Genomic DNA, 15665 nt, shown 5'->3' on the forward strand with positions numbered 1-15665 from the left:
GAATTTTTGGGTGTACCACTCACTTGAGTCTCTCTAGACTGCACCTTCTGAACTTTCACAGGTAAACACCAGCCAAGTTTTTTCTTATTTTCTTTTTCCTCAAAAAACAATGTTTTTTTTTTTCATTTTTCTGCCCTCAGATACTACCGTTTCACTTTGCTGTCTTTCTTCTTAACACAAAATGTCTTTTCTGTCCTCCCTGGCCATTGGACCTTACTTTTATTTTATATTAATTGCCTAATTTTATTTTTATATTTTGTCTTTTTTCTCTTTCTTCATCCTGTAAAGCACTTTGAGATACATCTTTTGTATGAAAATGTGCTATATAAATAAATGTTGTTGTTTTTGCTCTTTTCTATTTAAATTATTCATCTTTCTTACTAGACATGTTAAAACATCATAAAATGTTCTAACTTTACAAAGCTCATCACATTAAACAAAACATAATTTCTTTTTAAACCAGACAAAAAAAATCAGATGAGCAACATCTTCCCCACTGTAACAGAGACTAAGTTCTCATGATGGTCATTGTTTGACTGGTGCTTTACAGTATATAAGATGGCACCCATTAACATATATGGCAAAGATGCAGTTCACAGCATACCTTAACGTATTACTGTTGAGTACACTTATTTCAACTGAAAGGTCATGTTTATTAAAGAAATACACACACTAGGCTAAAAACAACATTCAGATATACAAATATTTACTCTGACCTAACATTTCAGCATGTGAGTATTTATTAAGTTAGTTGTTTCTGTATTATTTTATTTTCCAGTACCAGCAAAGTAGAATAGGATGACCTTCCCCTAAACGAGAGGTGATTTTTTTAATCGAGCATTTCATTATCCCTTAAATCACCTGACTGCATGGTGTGATCGAGCTGTGTTGGTCTGATGAGCACTGTTGTTGAAGACAAACTACTTAAGAGCGTTGTAACCTGTCTGATGAAGTTGTTTAATGTTCTTGTAGTTTATAAGGCTTGAAGGAGTTTACTTTCTTATCATACACGAAGTGAAGATACTCAACTCTAAAAGGTTTTATTTGCATATCATTTTTGACATGTTAAGTGATTAAAAGTAAGACATTTTAACTTAAAATAGTGAAGTCATAGTTAAATGAAACCATTTAGTTGAGATAATGTGATTATTTTGATCATGAAACATTTAAGCAATAATTTATCATGGATGTTTAGTCAAGTCCAATTATTTCTGAATGTTTATGAAAGGGATATCTGTAAATGTCTTTTAACTTTAAGACAGCTGATTGTCTCTGTTTTAAATTTTGTATTCTGCTTTCTGATTTACAGTGATTTTGCTAAGATTTGTTTCTGTTTATTAGGCCAGTCTAGATTAATTCCATGTTGGGAGCAGTACATAGAAAGTATTATTTTGTTTTCCATGAGTTAATTAATGCATTTTTGAAAATATATTGTATGTGTACATATGTACAGAAATGATGCTTGCTTCTGTATTCGTCTGTAATTATTTTAGATTTGAAAATTGTTTTAAATGCTCTGAGCTGATCTTTTGCACAATATAAGAATACCATGAGTGTAAGCTGAATATGCATTAAAGTGCAAAGGATATAGAAATTATGAATGGTAGTTGGACTGAATTTTCTTCTATTAACAGCTCAAAAACATAATTAGTGCCCAAAACATCATTCTGCATTTTTTTTGCATACTCCATGTTAAATTTCTAACAAGTTGTCAACCAATTAGTTACAAAGTTAATTAATCACTGAAACAGGGATTCTGTTGTAGCATATGGATTAATATCAAAATTCAATATATGTAATAAACACAAATACTTGTACTATATATAAATGCAGTATGACATTTCAGGTAATGGAAATACTTTGTACTTGTCAGCATTTTTATAACTATTGGAAATTCCCTTAAAACTTTTGAAATGTTTGAGTGCAGTTCTACGGATGTTTTACGAGACTGTTGAGCATTGGCAATGGGAATGGCTTCCACATTTTGCTTTTGCCCAATCACTTGAGGTCAACATTAATATGTTTAACTCTAAATGACAGTAATGAGAAGGCTTTATCTAAATAATTATCTGAGAAGAAGTGCTTTAACAGAACATCTGAGCTTTTTTTTATAAACAAGACAGTGTATTCGTGTATATGTGCGCCTCTGTATGTGTGCGAGCGTAACACATATTTCTTTCCCTTTTACATTTGCTTTTATTTTGCACAGCATAAATTTACCAGATGCAGTGATTTCCAGAATCTTATCTAAAAGCAAATCCCTGCCTCCTGGAACATGAGACCCAATAAAACACTCATCCACCTTACTCTGCTTTATTGGCTACTTGAGACCTTTTCATTTTATTTGTTCATTTTAAGCTTTAAAGGGGTGAAATTATTTTACAATGTTTATATGACTTTATTACTCCCAGAGGATAAGGTTGGCTGGCCTTAAGTCAGGTTCAGGTTGTCCGTGTATGCTGCTTTATTAAAAAATGCACTATGTTGGATACATCCAGATTTTGTTTCCTCTATAAATTGACAAAATATTACTTTTAATCTACATGTTGCCAATGCCCATGTTCAATGTCAGTGTCCAAAGAAGTTACACACTTTTACTTTGTGATTTTGAAAGTTTATCCTATTGAAACACATTTTCACTTTACTATTTTTTCTTTTATAGTATTTTAGGTTATTCTGTAACTGTTATATGAAGACCTTGTGTGTCTTTGTACCTACTACTCTGCTATTTTGAAATGATCAAAGTTTTCTTTCCTTTTAGATCGCCTTACTGCCGAATAGTGCAGAACTAAATAAGCAAATGCTAAGTGAGAAAATCCAGTCATTACATCCTTACTTACCTGGACCTCCGGGGCAAATCGGACCGCCTGGACCACCAGGTAAGATATATGACACTGTATGAATTAAGCCATGATGCATTTTCTTTAGTCATTTTTACCTAGATGTCTGGTTTTTAATATTCACACTTATTGTTTTAAATATAAATGAATTGTATTCTAGTTCTAATCTCAATTAGTTCAATACCATGGTTTCATTAGTAATAGAAATTTAATTTGAAAAATGTTCTTGTCCTAGACTAGTACCGTGTACCTTGGAAAATGTAATTTTTCTCTGGTATTTCTCTGGTATTTTAGAAATACTTAATTTTCACTTTGAGTAATGTTAATTTTACATAGGAGCAGAGATAAGAATAAAAAAGAGGCATTTAAAGTAGTCATGAACAATATTGTAAATAAAAGATAGTAAGTAGAGTCTAGTCCTTATAAAAAGACTTCATATTGTAATCCACTAAAACAAATGGATCCCAAAGATTTATAGTATAGCAAGCCCTGTGCTTCATTTTATAAAACTACATGAATTATACCAAAATGACTTCAAATACTTAATCCACATTAACATTTTTTCGTTTTGTGTCAATAGGATAGGACACTTTGAAAATACAATGTGAGTTAATATAGGAGAACAGAACCATAGTCAATGCGTTCCCATTATTAAATGCTACCAAGACTGTTACTGAATAACCATTCCAAATGTTTCCTCAAGATTAACAGATTTAATATTTTTTTTCCTAGGGATACTAGCATTTTAATTTTTCATCTAGTATACAATCATACTACTACATACTGTTTTCTTTTCATGAAGGACCTACAGGTCTTAAAGGATCACCTGGGCCTTTAGGACCACCAGGGCCACCAGGACCAAGAGGAATGATGGGACCTATGGGACCTTCGCCAGATATTTCCCACATCAAACAGGGAAGGAGAGGACCAGTGGTCAGTACCATAACTAGTACCTGTTTCTTAATATTATTTGACACAAATATCTCAATTCCTTGTTTAAGACATTACAGCATACAGCACTTCTTGTGTCTTTTTCACCCTTTTACCGTAGACAATTGTCCAATTTGGAAGCTTCAAGGAGCTTGTGCTTCATGTATCATGTATAATTTATTCTGTAATAAATCTTTATTATCATAGAATTCACATTATAAACAATAACATACTTTTCCCATTTTTGATATTTCCCTGACATTTGTAAATAAAAATAAATTACTCTGAAAAATTCATCCCAGCACTAAATCAAGTGGACATAAACAATCATTTATTTATACATATATTTTCATACAAAAATTGTAGCTTAAAACGCTTTACAAGAAGTAAAAATGAATTACAGCTACAAAGTATATAAATAAACAATACAAATAAATGCAAATAATTTAAAGAGTCCCTAATGGAATTAAACATGACTTAAATTACTGATAAATACAGTTATGTTCCTAATAATTATGATGGTAAAAGTCAGAGTCTAATGCTATGGTTAGATGGCCAGGGAGGAGAAGAAAACAAAAACCTCTAAGGGTTCAAGGGCCAAAAAACACCCTGGCACCTGAACATTCTACAATACAAAAATATAGTGAAGTTAATCATTATTGTCACAATGCACAAAGCTAGAAAATATGATGCAGTCTCGTAGTCAGTAGTTGTATCTTGCTTTTCAACTGAGGAAAAATGGAAAAAGAAAACAATGAAAAGAAAGGGTTAGTGATCAGTCCAAATATTACACTTCCCATTGATAAAGTTTAACAGGTGACCAGTAGACTGGCCTGCCAACAGATGCAATAAGATAATATAATACACCTCCAATAAAGGGTACTTTTTCCTCAAACTTTTTCTTTAAGGTGACAGCAAATGTAAATGTGTTAATAATGAACAAATGTGACAATTAAATCCATCATACCCTTACAAAACTGTACATGTCTCCTATCCTTAAACAAACAGAGAAACATTCTGTTTGACTTCAATTATACATTAGTTTACTGTTTCATATTTAGTTACTTTAAACTTGTATATTTCGTATTCGTTATTTCCCCTCTAAAATGTCAGGTAGCCGCTCTTCTTAGCAAACAGATCCCCGGTTATTAGATCAAGCTACTGAAAGGCAGTGGAATCATTGCACACGCGTTTTTCATAGATCTAGCTCTTGCAATATTTATTTAATGATGAATCACAGTCTTAATAATATGGTTAAGATGTGTTTTGAAGTTTAGGTCCAAGTTCATAATGTCTTGATTGTTTACATATGACATGATTTGTAAGACTTAACCTTAACTTTTTATTGCTGCCAATAACTAAAATTTCAATATGTTACTGCTACCAATATCTAAAATTCCATTTTTTTCTTGTTTAGTTTATGTAAGTTAATATGTATCTATTCTGTAATGCTACTACAACACGAGACCAGCCACAGGGTCCTGCTCTGCTATAGTTATGCAAAGCTGTATGTCATCTGCATAGCTGTGGTTGCTCAACTTGTGTTTCCAAGTAATATGGTTTAAGAGGAGCATGTACACTGAGAATAAACAGAAGGCATGGAATTGATCCATGTTGCATACCATAAACTATCATAGATCTCTGATATAGAGTCATCACAACTTACAATGAATTTCCTTCCTGTTATACAAGACTGAAACCAGCATAACACTAGAATCCCTGAAGTCTATGCAAAAAGTCATAATGCTGGGCCACCTTACATTCCCCCGCACCTCTTCATCAGCGTCTTTGTTTTGCAAATGTGTCAATCAGCACAAGCAGCAAGTAACCTGCTATCTCGTCCTGCACTGATACAGCTGAAGTTCTCCTAGCTCAAGTCTGTTTATCTGTGTGTAAGGTGCCTTGAATTGTATAGGACAAAATAATATATTATTATTTGGAATAATGCATACATTTCATGTGTGTTCCATGTCGACAATGATCTGGGTAAATGTAGGATAACAGAAAATGTGAAGCAAGAAATGTTGAACACATAACTAAAACAGAAACTTTTTTCATGTTATTGTATTTACGACAAAATGTTGACATGAAGTGTATAAAGTGTGAAGACTTAAGTCCAAATATCATATACTTTCACAAAAGGTGTAACAAAACAAGTGCGCTTTTATACGAGAATACAACTGAAGAAAAAGAAATCATTCAATTTACATGTTGCTGTCAATGAGTAAAAACCCAAGCTGAAATATCAATTGATAGAAAGTCAACATGTCTGCTTCCCTGGTGCAAAAGTAACAGCTCCTGCCTCATAAGTGAAAGGTTACGGGTTCGAGCCCAGACTTCCCCATTTTGAGTAGTGAGCTGCTATTATTACTATTATTACTATAATAAAAACAGTTTGTAATACTCATGGAAATTTTTGCTACCTGTAAAAGATATCGCTGAAGAGATATAAGCAGACACACAAACGCCGGTTAAACCAATCTCCTTGGTATCTGGTTGTCACTTATTCTTGAATAAAAACACACTTGTTTCGTTATACCTTTGCAAAAGTGTTTATTTTACATTCCAGCAACCACATCAAATCTGTCTCTAGTATTAAGGTACTACAAGAAAGACCCATTGACTAAGACAGTGAGAATGCTATGATCTATGATATCAAATGTTCTGCTGAATTCTAACAGAAGAAGTACAGATATTTTGTTTGTTTTCAATGTTACAGTATAAGTCATTAATTACTTTAACCAAAAAAGTTTTTGTATTATAATTTGATCTAAAGCCTGATAACACATTCTGAATGTAGTAGGTTTGTTTTTCTCTTTGCCCCATTGTACACAACTACTCTCAACTGGATTTTCAAACTTCCAGTCCTTTAATGAACAGCTTTATTTTAGGTAGTTACAATTGAATGTAAAGGTTTAAGTGTCTATATAAACTGCAGTTTGTTTACAGTCTGCAAGGTGAGGCATTAACAGGCCTTTATGAAAGTCTGGGACATTGTTTTGAAAAGGATCGAATTTGCCTCAGACATCTGAAAATATCTTAAAATGTAGCCTGAGCTGTCTGTATGAGAATTTCCTAGTAGCCCCAGTCCTTCACTCTGGCTGCTCCATTTAGCCACAGACTGGCAAATTTGCTCAGTCTGCATCCAGTCCTTTTGAAATTTACAATAAGTGTATTAAACAGCATACCCCTGATATTTTCAAATTAACAGTTGTTAAACTGTTATTAAAGACCTGACATCTATAGCCAAATGTTTATAACAGTCACTAAATCTTGAATTTGTCTTTGTAAATTTCTATGAAGCTTTTGAATGTCAATCTCACAACCTAAATGTTATTTTACAAAATGAATCTTGATGAGAGATTTCAGTTTAGCTTTCAATCTAGGTACAGCAAAGAAACTGCTATGACCTATGTCGTCAATTGTATTTTACATTTCATTGATGTTGCAATCATCATGCTTTAATATTTACATGCATTTTTTCACTTCTATTACACAGGCCTTAAAAATGACTGTCTGGCACTGTTCTTAGTTGGTTTACTTCTTACTTTTCCTTTTTTTAATATACAAGTATTCTGAAGACAACAGTCTGTCACATTTGTTTTTGGTTAAACATAGAGATCCTCAGGATTCCTTGAGGGAGCCAGTACCCATTTATGTTGCCATTAGGAGATGTATGTTAAAAACAGAACTATAGCTTTAATTCATGTAACAATGAAGCTATGGCTGAAGAAGTATGTACATCTGCCAATAGTACAGTAATTAAGGCTTATGGCTTGGAGGAATTTAGGCTTTAACTTCAATTGACTTTTTAACCTTTTCTGCGCTTTGGATTTTTAGTCAGAAATTGACCTGACTATTTTGTGAAATGCTGCTTAATCACAAAATGATTTTTATCTAGTGTTATGACCCCTATAGAGATCAGATCATGTTTAGGAGCCATTCATATAACAATCCAGTTGATTTCAAAAAGTTCACATTTATATTTGGTTGTAGTTAATTCTCTTTTATTTTTTTAAATTGTTGTTTATATACAAATGTCACCTGCTGATTCATTTTTTGTTTACTTTATGGATTTTATTATTGATGATGTATACCTTAAGTAGTTTTTATTTTGAAAGGATAATTTGAGTTTAGTTTTCATTTTAGTTTTAAAAAATGAGACATTTGATGAACATTCAAAAATACATGCAGTGTTTCCATAATTCAGGGATTGTAGAAACATGCACTGCGGTGGGTTGGCACCCTGCCCGGGACTGGTTCCTGCTTTGATTTGATTTGCTTTCCCTTAGTTGGTAGTTTAACTCTTTCAGGGCTGATGTTGACTTTTGTCAAAATTCAGGAGTAGAGGATAGTAGTGGGCTATAAGCTGCGACAAAACTCGCCCTTACATTTTAGTTCGACTCTTTGCTTGAAGGAAAGTTACGTAGCTTTGTTGATTTGACCTCGATTCCCTGCATATGAATGAGTAGTGAAGAGTAAACAGCCTCTAAAATGGCATCGACATCTGGCTAGACTAAAGTAAATGTGCAACGCAAAATACTCCATGGACGTTTTACGTATTATCGCTGAATCAGGCTCTGACTTTTTGGACTCTGAGTTTGATGCAAGTGATCTGGAGATGGTTATCGAAAACGAAAGTGAGGTACCAGCATCAGCCTATCGGCCCCCAGCTGATTGTGGTGCTGAACACGTTCGTGTAGCTGATATACCTACAGGAGCGTTCGCCTAGGAGAACCACCACTTATGATGACGAGTTATAAACCATATTGCGTCACACTACGACTGCCACCGTTGCCCACCTGCTGTGTGAAGACACAGGTAGCCGGCCCGCCATGCATTCCTGCTGACCATCGAGCTACCCCTGTGCACCCTCTGCTGCCAGAGATGCCGAACAGGCGCCAACAGCAGCCACAGCTCGTAGGAACAGACGTTTTATGTTGATTTTATGTATGAAAACCAGTGCATTGTGTGGAAAAAAAATTCAGCCCTCAAAGAGTTAAATGTTTGATTGAAATGGTGTAGTTCTTTCCCTTTAATTGAGCCTGACTGCATATATGGATTATGTGCTTTCTCATGTTACTGTCAGTGTCATCCTCAAAGCACTCGCAGGCAGCACCTTCAGAGTTTGCAACCATTGCTTTGCTATGTGATCATTTTCAAAAATATTCTTTCTTGTTAGCTGACGACCGTTATGCTCATTAGGCTGCACAGCTACATAGTGCGTAGTTAGTTAGTGAAAAAGGATCAACAATAGACTACCAGCAATTGTTTTTATTTTCATTTCTGTAAACTTTCATTTTATTTTGATTAACATTTAAATATGTGTTTTTATTATTTATTGTTGTAAACTTTGGTTTTAGTCTTGTTTTTATTGTGTATTTTCATGCCGGAGAGACAAGTTGTTCCACGCGCCTACCCGGATGGGCCGCCTCAAACTGGGACCCGAGTGCTGCCGTGCAGCGGGCAATGCCTCAGTACCTCACCAGTTCTGATCCCCAACAAGCCTGACCCCATTGGCTCTCTGATGGTTTTTACTCTTCTGGGGATGGGGTTCCATTCCCTTTATAGTGCAAACAGCCTTCCTATGGATGGCTGCAGTAGAGCTACTCCTGCAGAGAGCAGAAAGGAGTCCTGTCTGTTATCTTGAGTAAAAAAGTTTTTTGTGGTGGCTGGAGTGCCAATCCTTCCATCAACCCCCATGATTTCCCTGCAAGAAGGAGGACCGCTTGCAGGGCCAGATTTAGTTTAACGTCATACCCAGGACAGGCACTCCCGATATCTATGCAAAATGTTGAAGGTCCAAGTCTTTAGAGTCCTGGTGCTTCCTACCTTGCTATATGATTGCGAGACAGTAATACTATCCAGTGACCTGAGATGAAGACTGGACTCCTTCGGTACTGTGTTTATTCGGAAAATCCTCGGGTACCGTTGCTTTGACTTTGCCCGAATGAAGCACATTACCTGCATTGTGAGGCAGTGTCATTTAAGGCACTACGGACAAGTGATGCGATTCCCGGAGGGTGATCTGGCTCAAAAGGATCCTCATTGTTGAGGACCTGGGCAGCTGATCCACGCTAAGGGGACGCCCAAATAACACCTAGCTGTGGCAGATAGATGGTCATTTCCAGAGGGTGAGACTGGACTGTGTCTCTGCCTGGGGGGTTGCCAACCATGATCCCAAGCTGTTTTATCGTGTGGTGGGTGTGGCTACACGCTGTACCAGTGAATGCTTCCCAAACTGACCTAACCTTTATTGTGTATAATAACGAAAAAAACATTTTTTGTCACCTTACTTATAGGTGTTGTTAACAATAATAATATTCATCCATCCATTATCCAACCCGCTATACCCAACACAGGGTCACGGGGGTCTGCTGGAGCCAATCCCAGTCAACACAGAGCACAGGACAGGAACCAATCCAGGTAGGGTGCCAACCCACCGCAGCAATAATAACATGTTTTTCAAAATAATAATCAGATAGATAGATACTTTATTAATCCCAAGGGGAAATTCACATACTCCAGCAGCACCTTACTGACACAAAAAACAATATTAAATTAAAGATTGATAATAATGCAGGTAAAAACAGACAATAACTTTATATAATGTTAACGTTTACCCCCCTGGGTAAAAAATTCCCGGGTGGAATTGAAGAGTCGCATAGTTTGTTATTATTATATAACAATAAATTATTATATATATAATATGTATTATATATATATATATATATATATATATATATATATATATATATATATATATATATATATATATATATATAAATTATTATAAATTATTATTTTATCATATAAATATATGGTGAAATGGACAGTTACATTGAGTTAGTATCGTGTAGAGCCACTTAATCCAATTGGGGTTCACAAGTAGAAAATGCCTATCCTGAAAGCCCTGCGCCAAGGCCAGGATGCTGGCCCACAACTCTAATTGCTACCCGTACTTAGAAAATTTCAATATCTGTATTAAACTCTTTTGTTATGTCCACTTATCAATAAAAAAGACTAACGTAATAAATAAAAGCACTAATACGTTTTCGATTAAAATAAGTTGTTTCAGAGTGATAGGTTATTCACCTTCAAGGTTGTGATCCCCATCGTCATCAGATTACACGTTCACACATTTTGTTGTTGACATATCTTGCCGTCACTTTCTGTAAAGGAAAATCAGGGCTGGAAAACTGAAACAGTCAACATTTTCCCATAGTGATGAACGGTGAAATATGCAATATTTTGCCTAAACATAATTGATCATAGAGGTGAATTTCATGTGAATGTTTGGAAAGTACCACAACATTAAAAAAATAACATCTGTAGAGTAATTGAAAGGTAAAATACTGTTTTTTGGAGTAAACACTGGAAACAAAGATTTTGCTTCTTGGACACTTTTGGGTGTCTCTCATTACTTTTAGACCTGCTTATCACCAAAAAAAATCATATTTAAAATTTCCTATAACATACCATTTTTATTGCAGTCTCCCATCTCTGGGATTTATACTGTACTCATACACATTACAACAACTTCAGCTGGAACATCTGTGGTGATCTAAAAGTAGTGGCACTGCTACTACACTCTTAAAAATAAAAATCCCAGAGTGTGTCTTCAAAGCAATGCCATAGGGATATTCATATTGGTGAAAATTTTAGAAAGAACCTTTATTTATTTGGATCTGTAACAGGCTCTATACATTGAATACAAATAAATAGATGGTAGTAGATTTGTGAAAATACCCATGGGTCTCACATCATACGTTCAGTAACACAGGCTAAATCTAGATTTTCATAATCTGTCAGTGTTCTGCATTCCACCATCCATTAAAGATTTTGCTTTTTTTCTACATATTTTAAACCACAACAACTTCATATGCAAAGAACCTGTCCCAGAATGAAATGGTTTTTGGTCAAGCAATGGAACTGTGGGGAACCACAAAACATAATAAAGAACCATACAGGGCCATTAAAGAACCATTATTTTGCCGTTGTTTCATTTTTGAATGGGACAGCCATGCTAAAGAGTCTCATTACATTATAAACTTTGTAAGCATTTAGTTCAAGGGCACAAAAGATTGACATATAAACTACTTTTTAAACTAAAGAACATATTTTTCCTCCTCTTCATGTTAAATTTGGAACGATGAAAAATTTCATAAAGTGACAAACACATGGTGAAGGAAGAATTTGATATATGAGGATTTGATATATAACCAATACCAGAATTAAGGAATGCATTTTTCTTAGTCCACAAATCAGACATATCATCAATGACAAGCAGTTTGAAGATCTACTAGTGGGCCTGTAAGAAATCACATAGCAGACATTCCAGGATGTATTTGAGAATTTTCCAGCTACAGACCACTAAACTGCGTCTAGCTAGTTGATGACATGCTTTAAACATATAAAGCCAGGAAATGTAACATGTTGGTAAAGATTAATTTTCTGTATTCACACTTATGCCCTGCTAATTTTGATGTAGTCAGTGATGAAGATGGTTAAAGGATTCACCAGGACAGGGCAAGTGGAATCATCAGTACTAGCTAAGTATTGTAAGCGCCTGAAACAAGAAGCATCAGATGCAATGTACAAAGAAAAATCAGGGACAAAACCTTTTTAGCTCAATTGAATTAATGTAATGTGTGAGCATCATTAAGCAGTTAAACACACTAAATTCAATAAAACTTTACTTTCATGTTTCTTCAAGTTCCTACATTATACAGTCAATCTGAATATATATTTGTGCTCAGTTTGAAATTACCTATCACAATCGCCAAAATTTGTCAGGAAGCAAACATTTGGAAAACATTGTACTGTTTTTAATAGATCAGTTAGTCCAGCATAAATATAAGTGTTTACCATCAATGCTTTAGTAGAAATTAATGCAAAAATAAGGCTTCCTTTATGTTAAACGTTTACTTTATAGGCTTCTTTTCCAGTAAAGTTAGAATAAAACATTTCTCACCTACAGTATGAATGATGAAAATATTACAGGGAGTTCCTAGGCATAATACAACAGTTTTGTCATTTGAACAATTTTTTTTTTTTTTTAATTTTAAACTTTTTATTTACTGTTTATAAGGGTGCGCTAATAAACAGTTTATTATCCTAAGTTGTTTTCATCTATTTAATTTCAATGTATTAACAATAAAAACAAAGGCTATACTCCTACAAAAAACCTCAAAGTACCCAATTTAAAAGAAATTACTGTTTTAAGACGCTTTTGATTAATATGTTGACTGCCTTTCATATTACCAGCCTTATGAATTCAGGGCGTACTGCACATTTTTGGATCTGATTTATTGTGCAGAGTAGTAGACGGGTTCTGTTAATTGCGAAAGAGTGCTAATGAAAGGCATGCAGAAGAACCTACATTGTTAAACACACTTGATGCCAAATTTCCTACTTTAAACATTTTATTGCTCTATTACTATGACTTTATTAGTAAATAAAAGAAATCCAAGTTCATTTTATTCATTGGAAACTGGAAAGTATGTTTTTGCCACAGCCTCTTGAACAGTTTGTTGATTTTGACTTCCTTTCCTTCTTAAAAGATGCCTCGCTAACATTTTTTCATCTCTCCAGAAGACAAAACAGTAATTAATCAAGGTGAAAGCGTAACATTTTGTTCTTTTTGCAGAGGCTTTTGTGATTTAAATTCTGTGGTACAACAGATTTATGATTGTAATGTAGAACTGAAAATTTGGCCCTGCATAATCTCAGTGTTATAAAATGTCAGCAATTAATTTTCATCTCTTCCTCCAGGTTTTTAGCCATTTATTAAACCACCAGGGGACTTCTATTTTGTGACTACATTCTATGCAAATTTTAAATCGAAAGATACAATAAAAGATCATTTGACTAATTTTATTTATATCAGGAAGCAGAAAAATCTTAAAGTACATATTTAAATTATGATGTACGCATAGTGCACATTTGAACATCTCAATTTCAGATACTAGGACAAATTACTTTGGATGTAGGAAATAACAGTGCAAGTTTTCTATGTAAAAAATGTGTTTGGACCACCAGGGCACAAACTTGTCAAATAAGTTCCAAATTCATCAGGCCTTCTGTAGTAGCATTGTAATCATCACTGTGCTGGATTCCCTCCATCCATCCATATATCCATCCATCAATTTAATGTCCTGATCCCACTTTTTTATTTCAGGGTTTCCTAGAACCAGAAGTTATCCTAGCTGCAATATGCACAAAGCACTGTCACACATATGTATCAGTCATTTTCGACTTACTTAGGGTGGCCAGTTAACCTAAGGTGAACGTGTTTGAAGGAGAACATAGAAACACTGAGGCAGTGATCAAACCCAGGTCCTTGGGGCTTTGAGGTTGCACCATTCTGGCAATACTGCTAGGTCAATTTCATCTGGAAAACCTCTCTTTTGTGTTTCAAATTGATCAAAATTCCTGATGTAATTTGTGTCACGATTATTATATTGTATCAAACATCTGTTAATGGAATGGGCTTGTATCACATTAATGCATATAGCATTATGAGGTACGGTCAAATTTAAACCATGTGTTTTTATGTAACAATCCAAACCATCAACTTTGGCAATTTTCAGATATTTTTTTACTCTTGTGGAATCATGGATGATTCATTTTAATATGTATGGAAAACACACAACGTACAATCATTTTTGACAAGAATTTAATGAAAAGAAGATCTTTGTACTTGTGAGAGAGTATGTCTTCATCTTTCTTGTGGACTTCTGCAGAAAATAAAAAAACTCGGAGTCTGAAATTTTTAGTATGATCCAGAAAAGCTGGGCAACTGTTGTACATTATTTTAAGCTAAAATAATAATAAAAGACTGATTCTTAATCATATTCTTTCATGGGTAGAGGTTACCAATATTTTCTTTTCTTATTCAAATTTGTCTTTATTCCTTAACATTAATGGATATGCTGAAAGGATTGTGTCACAAGAAATTGATTCTGCCATTTTGGAAAATTTCTGTCCAATTGATTCTGCTCTGTCGTGCCAAAGCATATGGCTTGGCTAGCATATATCGGCCTAATTAAGAATGGCCATCTGAAACATCAGCACTTATGATTTGTTTGCAGGGTTCCAGTGGTTAGGCATCTAAGCAATTCCCAGGCAACCTTTTACATAGGCTCAGTGGTCTGTCTCTCTCTCTCTCTCTCATTTTCTCTCTCTTTTTTATTTATTTATTTTTCCAATTATTAACGTTAAGATTAGATGTGATCAGGCCTCTGGTTTGTCATAATAAATTTATAAGTGGATTGTTAAAATTATGGTATGCTGCTGTAATTGCAAACTCAAGTGTCTGCTTGTCTCAACTGCCTTTAAGACAAGCTGTGAACCTGAGAGATGTTATAGGGAGCGTGAAGAGGATGTGAAGTCTACCTTACATGTATAACATGAGAATGTAAGAGACTACGAGGAGTGTAAAGTGAGGTAGATTAAATATTTCCATACTCAATTGGTAGCACTGCAATCTCTAGGCTACAAGAGCATCTCATTCAAATTTGGAAAGGGCAAAGATCAAGAACAAATATAAAAGTAAGGTGGAAAGTATTCAGATCTGGCCTACGTCCATATAACAAGGAATGTTCGATCAAATTGTCATATCTCATTGTGAGTCGTGGCATGTTCAGATATTGTGACATTTGGCACATTTTGTTGGCACTTCTGCAGAGAACCAGCTTATACTTTTCATTCCAGAAGCTATTTTAGTGCTGAACAGGTTTCATCTGATACTGTATGATTAGATGTAGTGGAAAAAGGCAGGAGGGGGAATGGACATCCTTGTGAATGAGCAATGGTAAAAAAAGTAAGCACATTACAAATGAAACTAAAATGTGTTATCCAAACATTGAAATACTGACTGAATTTGTCCATGTT

The 15665-nt window shown here is 34.6% G+C and overlaps 1 protein-coding gene across 1 annotated transcript in view; it reads left to right on the plus strand.

Moving 5' to 3' along the window:
• Positions 1–15665, plus strand: part of ccbe1 (collagen and calcium binding EGF domains 1) — a 353313-nt gene that overhangs the window by 322943 nt on the left and 14705 nt on the right. Inside the window, exons 7-8 of the mRNA XM_028802493.2 lie at positions 2762–2879; positions 3643–3773. Of these exons, the coding sequence (XP_028658326.1) occupies positions 2762–2879; positions 3643–3773 (249 nt within the window). The remainder of the gene's footprint in view (positions 1–2761; positions 2880–3642; positions 3774–15665) is intronic.

This window comes from Erpetoichthys calabaricus, chromosome 5, assembly GCF_900747795.2.
Source record: "Erpetoichthys calabaricus chromosome 5, fErpCal1.3, whole genome shotgun sequence".
Classification (NCBI taxonomy): Eukaryota; Metazoa; Chordata; class Cladistia; order Polypteriformes; family Polypteridae; genus Erpetoichthys; species Erpetoichthys calabaricus.